The 11847-nt window shown below is 28.9% G+C and overlaps 2 protein-coding genes across 3 annotated transcripts in view; one reads left to right on the forward strand and one right to left on the reverse strand.

Annotated features, from left to right (window-relative positions):
• Positions 1–9342, reverse strand: part of LOC115233980 (serine/threonine-protein kinase SIK3-like) — a 13642-nt gene extending 4300 nt beyond the window's left edge. Inside the window, exons 1-10 of one of the 2 annotated variants that reach the window (XM_029804656.1) lie at positions 9114–9342; positions 6763–7059; positions 6443–6613; positions 4788–4911; positions 3351–3471; positions 2249–2483; positions 1767–2082; positions 1310–1443; positions 903–1062; positions 322–459 (exon numbers count right to left, since the gene is read on the reverse strand). In XM_029804656.1, coding sequence (XP_029660516.1) covers positions 322–459; positions 903–1062; positions 1310–1443; positions 1767–2082; positions 2249–2483; positions 3351–3471; positions 4788–4911; positions 6443–6613; positions 6763–7059; positions 9114–9266 — 1849 coding nt within the window. In that variant the 5' untranslated portion in view covers positions 9267–9342. The remainder of the gene's footprint in view (positions 1–321; positions 460–902; positions 1063–1309; positions 1444–1766; positions 2083–2248; positions 2484–3350; positions 3472–4787; positions 4912–6442; positions 6614–6762; positions 7060–9113) is intronic. The other variant, XM_029804657.1, reaches the window with a different exon arrangement.
• A 779-nt stretch (positions 9343–10121) lies between these two features.
• The window catches only part of LOC115233985 (pinin), a 3182-nt gene continuing 1456 nt past the window's right edge, over positions 10122–11847 (forward strand). Inside the window, exons 1-2 of the mRNA XM_029804662.1 lie at positions 10122–10381; positions 10731–10923. Of these exons, the coding sequence (XP_029660522.1) occupies positions 10227–10381; positions 10731–10923 (348 nt within the window). The 5' untranslated portion in view covers positions 10122–10226. The remainder of the gene's footprint in view (positions 10382–10730; positions 10924–11847) is intronic.

The raw sequence follows: 11847 nt of genomic DNA on the forward strand, positions 1-11847 counted from the left end.
ATATAAATTCTCTCTATCATTCTGTAGATATATAAAAATATCAAAATAAAATAATATAACATATAACATATATTTAAAAAATCAATAGTTTTTCGATGTATTTTTAAGTATAATAAATCTTTTTTGTAATTATACTACATTGTAAGACGCCTTTTATAATAATATTGTATAATTTATACACACACGCACGCACGCACACATACACACATTTTATTCATATACACACTATCCTTATTAATATTAAAAATATCTGTAAACATATCTTGCACAACTCTACACAAAAAGAAATAATTCAAAATTTAACAAAAGTGCAAAAATTACCAGTACTAGTGTGATATAATGAAGATTTCCTGTGATGTGGAAGTGTTGATCCTCTAAGATGAGTTGGTAACAACCGTGATGGTAGATAAGCTCTATTCATCCTAGCTTCTACCTCCATTACCAGTTCCGAGTTTATAACTACATGCATATTACCAACCAACGAGGCATGGTGCAGTGAACACAAAAAACCATGCAAAATCAAAGATAAAACTGAATAAAACATTGTATAAACATTAAAAAATAATACTAAAAAATATAATACAGATAATAAAAACAAAAAAGCTGCAAAAAACTTGCAAAATTAATAAAATAAATATTACATCTACATATATCTGTATATTATATGTTGATTAATTGTTGTAGAAGAATCAATTTCCATTCTACAAAAAGCGATTTTATAGAGTATTTAATAAAAATTGAAGAAATCTCCATGTTTAACATATGTATAATGTTTTTGCTATTTTTAATCAAAATAATTGGCAATAAAATATAGACATTAAAAAGCTATAAGTCGTGCATTTTTAATCATTAATTGTGGAAAAAGGATTCAATATAATATTGAAACTTTGGCTATGTCATACCTGGCCGTTGCATAACAGTGCTAAGACCACTTCTTCTTCTTCTATCGCTATTCCCATTATTACTACCACTATTGTTACTGCTCCCATCTCCACTCGCAGTACTAACACCAATACTTAATGACTGGGCACATTGTACTAATCCTGAACTGCCACTCTGTAACTATTTGCATATATACATTTAAAAAAAAAAATTTGAAAAAAAAACTATATTTTTCGATATATAATACTTTGTAATTGAGGAGATATAAGTTTAGTATTGAAACATCCCATGTTATGTCATTAAATTGTGATTGATTATATCATATTTTATATTAGATTAATTCAAACAACCTTATTGTCCTTTGCTTGAGAATTGGCCTTTAATTAATATTTATCATAAATTTCGTATATATCTATAATATACTTACAGACTGTAATTGTTCCCTACTACCAGGTTGACTCCAGCCACCTTCTTCATCGTTGTTAATGTTATTACTATGCTGTTGATGAAATATGTGCAGATTTGCCCCACCATCTGAAGCTCTTCTACCAAAGCTTCCCGCTGTATATATAAACATACATAATATATAGCAAACTACTAACACTCTCTGTTTAAAAGAATGAGAAAAGTTAGACTGATCAAAATTTTAAGAAGATATTAGTAGTTTTATAATTCTTTTTATAAAAGTTAATTCTGTATAAATTATAAAATATGTATAATGTGAAATGAATTATATAAAGAAAAATCCAAACATATAACTACTGTTATTAACAACATAACAAGACTTGAGATAAAAGATTAATTAATCACATACACATATGCACACATATTTTATACTGCAATAAATTATTTAAAAGTTGTCTTACATAAAAATGAGAACTTACTAGCACCCATTACAGGAGGAGGCTTCAGTAAATGCTGATCTTTTATTTGGAAATTTTGAGGTGGTTGATGTTGAACTAAGGGAAGATTCAATGGTAAATTTGTATGTGGTAGAACTTGAGGATCCATATTACAATGAAGAATAGGAAAAGGTCGTAAAGTTTGATATCCTGACATATGATTATAAGGATATGATGTAGGGGATTGATGCACTGCATCACCAGGTCCAACTGTATGTCTTCTTGTTGTATGATAAGGCGTTCCAGGAGGCAAATAAAGACTACTTTTCTCTTCTGTTTCCGCTTCGGTTTCACCAAACTGTCAAAAAAAATATAATTATATTATAGATTATATTATGGATATCATAGATTTATTCGTTTTAATGCATTGCTACATATAATTTTAATGCATTGCTTTACTTTTAAAAATAGAGATGGACGAGTCAAGTATCTTTTTGTTCCCTTTTCAAAAGTTACATAATTACCTTCTCCAATTGATGTGCACCATCTGGCAAATAATCGCCTGATATATTTTGGATATTAGGCAAAGTAGGCATTGTTGGTTCTAATCGATCAACAAGTAAATTGTATATAGCTGATACATGATCAAAAGTATTTCCTTTGATAGCTTGTAACAACGTATCTGCACTGAGTCCAGGCAATCTTAACATATTCTCTATCACTAATTGATTTAATTGTGGTACTACATCAGGATTACATCTGAGAATATATAAAGATATAAAAAATATATAGAAATATATAAATAAAGATGTATAAAAATATATAACATAGATATACAGGTTATTCCTCATAAAGCGTTACAATGTGTTTTCTTCTAAACTTGACGTTATACAAAAAAATGTTCCAGATAAAATTTATAGGATATTAAGAGAAAAAAAGTTGATAATCTTAAATTGTAACTAAGATCATATGTCAAGGTTGTGGAAAGGTTAATATAGTTTTTTTAAATAAAACCACTCAAATTTTTTTATATAAATCGATTCCTCCTAATATGTTGTCAATGTATAAATAACCACCCACCCACCTATACACAAAAACACACATACATATATTTTATATATATATTTATATATATAGTTCCTGTATATATATACAGGATGTCTGGTAATAATCGTATCATCTCTTTTTTGTAGAACAGATTAAACTGAAGAGGAAAGTTGTTTACCATTTTGCAGTTTTCGCAATAATTATTGAAAAATTAATTTAAGAAGATCGGCTAATTCGTGCGAGTATAAGTGCGCGACGAGGAGAGACAGCCCAGTGGTGCGCGATCGCTAGACGCACGACAAAACTATGGGAGGAGCGCTCTGACAATGGTTAAATACGAGTGGTGCATAACGCTGAATCCTCGCATCCTATCGACCGCATACTAGTGTCCCTTCTCGCTGCACGTTTATACTCGCGCGAATTGGCTGATTTTTTTAACCTACTTTCTCAATAATTGTTGCAAAAATCGCAAAATGATAAAGAATTTTTCTCCTCAATTTAACTCGTTCTACCTGTACACGAGAGGTGACGGTTATTACCGGACACCCTCTAAATACTGATGTATGGCATAATACATACCCTCCAGGTTCTAATTCCACGACTCCATCTGTACACATCCATGAATGTGTTAATATTTGTGAGATACTTAAACGCCGCTCTGGTTCTACCACTAACATGTGCCTAATCAATTTTTCGCAATCTAAAATGATAAAAATGTTTAGTTACACAGCTTTGAATGTATATTGTTTTTTTTTTTTTTTTATTTAGAAATTTTCAGTTGCGGGCCGAAAATGATTTTAAGGGGTGAAATCAGCCCTCATATGTAGAGCGGCTTTTTGCTTTCCTCTGTATATCTCGAAAATTATTCGAGATATCAAAAAATGTTTTATACAAAAGTTTCATGGTAAAAATACCTCTATTTAACCACATTAATAAAATTTTGGAAACATAATTTTTTTCAAAGAAATTTTTGGAAAAAGCTGCTCGATTGTTTAGATATATAAAAAGCCATAGATTTTTTGCAAATATTGCATTAATCTGAGAAATCTTAATGACGAGAGGAGTAAGTAAGTTCATTTGATAATTAAAAATATAATTCGTATATAATAGCACATGTATTTTATGACTTAGATATTAAGAAATATTTTATGCAAATGATATACAAGAAATACAAAATGTTCAAGAATCGCTAAATATAATAAAACATTGTTAATAGCAGATTCTGGAAAAAAGAACATTTAAAAAAGTTAAATAATTAATAAAAAAATTAATAAAAGTTAAAGAATTAAAAATGTTCTTAAAAACAGTTAAAAAGATCTTTCAATTAAAAAAAATTTAATTTATTTATTGATTTCTTTTAAAAAAATTTCTTAAGTAATTTCTATTTTCAATTTGTTTTGTCCAAATGTGTGTATGTTGCTACGTTCCCTCTTAATATATATATATAAAACGAACATGCGTTTATTGGCAAAATTGGCTTGTTTTGGTATTTTTTATAACCATCTGAATTTTGTCGATCTAATTCTGGGACATCCTGTGTATATATAAAAATATCAAAACAAGCCAATTTTTCCAATAAACGCGTGTCTGCAAATGAGCCGTTTTGGCACTAGAGAATCAAAGACTAACAAAAGAATCCAACTCGCGAAGCCAAAAATTCTGATTTTGATGAAACTTTATACACATGTAGGAGAGGGTGGGGTGGGATACAAAAGTTTCATGGTAAAAATACCTCTATTTAACCACATTAATAAAATTTTGGAAACATAATTTTTTTCAAAGATTTTTGCTCTTGTTAGTCGTTGATTTTCTAGTGCCAAAACGATTCATTTGCGGACACGGGTTTATTGACAAAATTGGCTTCCTTTGGTATCTTTTATAACCACCTGAAGTTTGTCGGTCTAATTCTGGGACACCCTGTATATATATATATATATCAATAAGAGATAAATAGTAGTCCAATAAATTAATCATAAATACTTCTTATGAGAAATAGAATAGCTTGTATGTATCTACCTGCAGACATAAAAAATGGTATTCTGAATTTCCCTGAGACAACTACAGATCGTAACAACTGCATTGTAGGTCCATCAAATGGTAGAGCACCACAAACTAATACATACAAGACAACACCAAGGCTCTGAAACATTTATTTATTGCGCTTTATGTATTATATCTTACAGTTATAGTAAATATTAAATGTATACAAGTATGTATATAAATATCCTACATATAAACACACACAAAACTGTGAATCCCATTTTAAATATCTCAGCATACATAAAATATCTAGAAAACTAAACAATATTGGAAAACAAATTTCAGATAAAAATTGTTGAATTGCAAAAGGCATATCCTATAAAATCAGCATTATTTTGTTCCACTTCTATTTTGATAGCATTCTCTCGAGATTCACAAGATTATATATATTAAAAAAAAATAAAAACTATATATATATAATACATATATGCAGAGTTTACTGGAAACTTATAATTATGTTCAAATTTTCATGTTTCCTACTAATAAAATAGTTAAAACACATTATTAATTTATTTATTATAATCTGATAATAATTTTATAACATCCTATATATTCCAAAATGTTTAGATGTCAATATCTCTTAAACGAAATGTTTGCAAGCATATCTCTAAAAGAACTTTTTTATTTGTTTTGAGATCCTAAATTTATATTTTAAGTGAGAAAGTAATTTTTTTAACTCTGAAACATTTTATATGTACAAGATGTCCGGCTCCTGATTCAGCCACTTGCACCTCACATATTTTTCTATTCCGCAAGTATCGTTTCCTAACGATTGGTTGCTAGGCCGAAAGATATGCAAATACTCTACACAGATACATCAGTATCTCTGCCACAAATAAATGATTGCTATAAGTGTGTCTGTGCTTATGCTACCCTCCACTATATACACTCCTGTTTATTACTTGGACCACTGAATGTCCTTTTACTAACAGAGTCTCTGATTAGTTTGGAAATTATTTTTCCGCAGCAGAAATGCTATCGTGTACGAGTACCGTACAAAGCTGCGACACCTCATAACAATTAGAATAGCTGCAGGAATGTACTCGCCAAAATACCGCGGAATACTACATTCGGTAACTCATTGAGTTTTCCGCGTAATATTGCGCATGTTCATTTTAAACATGAATTTAATTTTATATACTATGCTGAAGATGAACCAAAAAACGATTAGTAACGTACATATTTAATGTATATTTGTTAATAAAATTAAATAATAAAAAAGTTTGCGCTCTAATTACCCTCTTATTTGCTAATTACTTCATATATCGTTTTTTTAATTTACTTAAATTTTATCATATTCAGAATGACTAAAAAATTCAATACATGTAAAAAAATCATAATTACATTTAAAAAAATTAAAATCTTTTTAAATCGTAAAAGCGCTGCTACTTGGAAAATAGAATGTTTTATGATTATATCTCTTTTAAAATTGTACAATTTTTATTCGAAACTTTTCTTCCAATATTATTTGATTCAGGTATTTTGTTGGAGTATTTGAAATAGAACATTCTGTATTATATAATATATATAATTACTAAAAAAAGTATTTATGTTGATAAATAAAATAATTAGATTTTTAACTAAAATATCTTTTAGAATATAAGATTTATATAAAAAAAGCGATAACATACCCATACATCGGCTCTTGGACCATCGTAATGCTTTCCCTCAAAAATTTCAGGTGCAGCATATGGTGGTGAGCCACACCATGTATTAAGTGGAACACCAGGTGTATATTCGTTACTAAATCCAAAATCAGCAAGTTTTATGTTATTGTCTGCATCAAGTAATAAGTTTTCAGCCTGACAAAAGAAAAAAGGCAAAAAGTTAATTATGTAAATATGCATAAAACAAGGTAACAATAATTTTTATTAACAATTAGAGAGACTCATAGATTACTTTTAATTTAAGTTAATTTTAATATAATACAATAAATAATAGATCTAAAGACCTTAAGATCTCGATGAACCACCCTTTGTTGATGCAGATAACGAACGGCAAGTACAATCTGACGAAAAATTCTTCGTGCTTCTGGTTCTGGCATTCTACCATTTCGAACAAGATGATCAAATATTTCACCTCCAGGAGCATATTCTGTTACTAAATATATCATTTTTTCCGTTTCCATTACTTGATATAGTCTTATAATATGTGGATGTCGTAACCTTTTCATTATATGCACTTCACGAAAAATTTTTGCTAAGTTTTCTTCATTTAATTTAGTTTTATCTATTATTTTAATAGCAACCTGTAAAACAGTTAAGCAAGTTAATAGTACAAATTGTAACATGAAACATCAATATAATGTAAATATTCCAAAGAATATAATAGCTTGCAAAAATTGCCAGCTAGAGGAAATTCTTCACTTTATTTTATAAGATTAAAAGCAAAATTTATAAAGGAAATCTATAAATTATCTTAATTATAAATTTTTGTTTGATTTAATTGATTTTTTCGATTATCTTTCGTAAACGACATTTTTATATTATGTCCCATATAATATGTCGCAATTATGTCATTTACAGTTTATTTGTTATTGATAAAGAAGCGATCTCTCTCTCTCTCTCTCTCTCTCTCTGTGTCTCATGAGAAACTTTTCTATTTTTTGACGACTTTTAATCACTTTCTCCAGGATCTATATATCAATATCTCATATGCGCGCGCATATGTTATCATTTCTGTTATCATGTATATTATCGTTTCTACGAATTATTATTAACTATTAATTCTAGTCTCTTTAAAGTCTCAAACCATTATATTTCTCTAATGCCTGATTCTGTGGCAAATTTGTAATCACAATCAGGATGTCCCTTTCTATTCGTATCTTGTAAAATAATTCCCTGATCTTCCATTAAGATACTTTTGTTAAAAATTATAGGCAAAATTAGAAAATTGTTAGTGTAACTTTTTAGAATAAGTTTCTTTATTGAGTGCTTTCTAATGTTTTTTACTTAAATAATTGAAAAAAAAACAACAAAAAAAACGAAGCCATTTAAGTTTCAAATGTTAAATTTGAAAAAACAAGTATTAAATGGGTTTCATAAAATAAGCATTTTTCATTTGCAGAATATTTTCATTTTTTTTTGGATAACAAAACATTTTTCAATTTCATACACACACATGTAAAATTTACTATAAAATTTTGACTTAAAACTTACAATTTTTTAAAACTTACAATTTTTTAAAACTTACAATATAATTACAAAAATATGATACAAAAAATTGAAAAATTGCAATAAATGATGAACTTTCTCTTATTTCTGCTAAGGACAATACAAATCCAGATTAGTCAAAGAATATAGCATAGAAAAGACATGGAATGATTTTGAGATATTCTATATGTATACCTATGTATGCCTCTATATATAAACATTCACATTAATAAAAATCATACAAAAGATTTTATCTGTTAAGAAATATATTTATTTGCAGAGAAAAAAGAGAGAGAGAGAGAGAGAGAGAGAGAACGTGTTAAAAACATCACACATTGTTTTTAACATATCATAACAAATTATCTGGTAAATTAAAAATATATTCAAGATTGATTAGATGCTATTCTTTTATATTTTCATATATACACATATATATATACAAGTTTATTTATGCAAATATGTATAAAAGATGCTAGTAAATGTGACTGCTATTAATATCACATAATTATAAAAGCAAGCATGTGTTAGCATAATGTCATGATAACATTGAACAAAATTATCTAATAGTTCTCAGTTTAATTGTGATTTTGAGAATATATAATGTATATATTCTTATGTACATTCTCACATATATTATCTTTGTAGTCATCTATCTCTTAAGTTTTCTTTTTCTTTTTGATAACATATTTTAATAATAAAACAAAAATTAAATTTTGTATTTAAATTACATTTACTGTGTGTATTCTACATATAAAAACTATAATCTAAAATTAAGGAAAAAACATTTTTCCTGCATTTATTTATTATTATATTTATTTAACTTGAAATGGCTGACGTTATTTTTATAATAATAAGATTAAAGAAATTTATATAAATTACATATTTTAAATAACGCAACACATAATATCCTCTCTTAATATTGATAAATTAAAATGTATGTTTTTTTAATATTAGCTATATGAGTGTGACGATAAAATATAATCATTAAAATGATCTTATTTTGTAATTATACTGAAAATGTTAAACAAAGTATACAACAGCAGTATACACACACACACATACACACACACACACAGTTATCCAGAAGATATTAACGACAAAATGACGGATTTCATGTTTGCAACATAGATTCATACGGCTATTCTTCTACCTTAGATTTTGTTACGACGTGGGTGGCCATTTTAACTACGGCGAAATTTCCCTTGCCAATAGTCTTTTCCAGTTCGTAATAACCGACACGTATGAGTTTGTTGACAGAGAATTCCTGGGAAACCTCATTGTGCGACGTCGGCGCGGATGCCATTTTTTAATCACTTGTCTCGCTCGTACTTAACTCGTTGCCAATTGCAATACTGGCTAGTACGATGTTACGCCGACAGAGGAATTATAATTGTCTTTTGAAACTGCCATCTAGCAGCAATATGAACAAGTAATCGTTTCGACCGATCAGAGAGAAACCATAAAGCCCATATCAAGGGCAGTCTACAATGGCAGTAACAAGGCTGTAGGAGTAGGAGAGTATACTTTTAAGAGCAAATGGGAATTGCCCATTTCGTTACTCCCCGTCTAAACATCACTAAAAACAGTATACTCTCCTACTCCTACAGCCTTGTTACTGCCATTGTAGACGGCCCTTAAGATTATGTACGAGTTTAGAATCAGTACTTAAAGCCCGTTCTACATTGATCGCATGTCGCCAGTCGCAAGCAAATCGACCAATCACAGTCGAATATTCGACGGAATAATCGACTGTGATTGGTCGATTTGCTTGCGACTGGCGACATGCGATCAATGTAGAACGGGCTTAACGTAACGTAATGCATTACGGAAAAGCTTGTGCGGTGGCCCTAAGGGCTAAAGGCTTACTACACCTATTGTAGACCCGGCCTTACGTTTGATGATTACGGTTTGACCAATCAGAGCAAAGCAGCTTGCCAGTTGATTGGTCAATCCGCAATTATCAACCGTAACCCCAATCGCAACCGAGCCCGCAATCCGTAGTGTAATACGACCTTTAATCCGCTGCATGAGTTTGCACCCTTAGACGAAGATCACTGCCATGATTGGTTACCTATCAAATACGCGCATGTGCAGTTCATTTTTGGCAACGCTAAAATGGCCAGTTGTACTATTATATATACTGTGCTAGAACTCACCATCTACATATTTTATGTGTCTATGGTAATTTCGTTTGACAATATTGTCGCGTAGTTTGCTAAAAAGAATTAAATATCTGAATTGGTGCACAACACAGAATTTTGAAATGAGGAAATTAGATTCAGAAATATGGGGAGCCGAAAGATTAGAAGCTCAATTGGAAGCTGCTCGCGATGGACTTCGCGGTCTAGATCGCAGTATCCGTAAAATTCTAGGCCGGGATCTTCCTGACGGCGAAAGTGGTTCACTGCAACCACCTAGGTTATATTTAATTCAAAAATGTTTAATTTATCTTTTAAATGCATTTATATAAAATCATTAAGAATATTTAAAATGCTCTACGATAGCGTTAAATATTTTTTAGAAACTTATAAAATATTCTGTGCAATATGTATAACTTTTTTTATTGATCACAAACATTTTTGTATTTACATCATTTAAATTACTTTAAGATATTTCTGCTACATTTATATTATTTATATCATATTTACATTAATTACATTAATTAATTATACTGATTGTACCAAAGATTTAAGTTGTATAGATAATATTATATAATGTATGCATATATTTTTATTATAATTTCATGATATAATTCAATTTCCTTTAGAATATCTCAAAAACGACCGTTACAAGAAGATCGTCGACGAGTTGTAACAGATTTTGTGAATAATGAACTATCTGGAAGCAAACGACGATGGCAAAGTTCCAACGTGGAGCCAAAAACGGTTTTTAGTAGATTAAGCGCACGTGTTCCATCTAATGCTGATGATAGTGCTGATGAAGATGATAGCATTATTAAGGTAATTAATTTATGATTTATTTTTAAAAATAATTACTAATATTTTTTGTGGTTGTATATAATTAACATTTCTTAATGGGAATATTTATATCTAATGACAAATTATCTGAGAGATAATTTTACATTAGATAACAACATGAGATTACGGAAAAATCTATAGATGCAAAACTTGCATTTTCAACATTTTTTATAATTTAGTTTTAGACACACATACACAGAGATATATCTAAGATTGTTAAATATTAATGTTAAATATATGTATTCAATAAACTGAAAAAAGTTTCATTTGTACAGGCAGGATCTGCGACTATCGAAATTGTAATGACACGCTTTAATAGTCTTAGCAATGACCCACAATTGTTCTCACATTAGTGTGCGCAATATTCAACATCAAATTGGGATTCCCAATCCAATAGTTCAAAAAACTTGTATATTATTTTTCCATAGATATTATATCATTTTAATGCAAGTATTAAATGATAATGTTTTCTCCAGAATAAATTTTAAGATATATTAGAAGATTTTTATTTTGACAATATAGCTATATGATTTCAACTTGCTTCAGCACATTATTCTTTGTCAATGAGTATTGTTGATGGGAATTTTATAAACTAGTGGATTGATAGAAAAAGTGCTATAGAGAGACAGGATGGCAGATTTTTATAGATCTGCAAATCTTATGATCTACAGATTTGCAGATTGCTTTGACTATTATGCATAGAAATAAAAAAAAGTATTTATAAAAAACGATCAACAATACAGAAGAACATAAAGGAACGAATAAAATTAGTGTTTGAAAATATTTCTCACCTGGTCTCTTTTTGTATACATATATTAAATTTAGTAAATTTTATATATATATACTAAAATAAAATATATTCTACAGTTTTAGTTTAAAGAATCAAGAAAAATAAAATTTTAATAA

The sequence above is a fragment of the Formica exsecta genome, unplaced genomic scaffold, assembly GCF_003651465.1.
Source record: "Formica exsecta isolate Colony F162 unplaced genomic scaffold, ASM365146v1 scaffold192, whole genome shotgun sequence".
NCBI lineage: Eukaryota > Metazoa > Arthropoda > Insecta > Hymenoptera > Formicidae > Formica > Formica exsecta.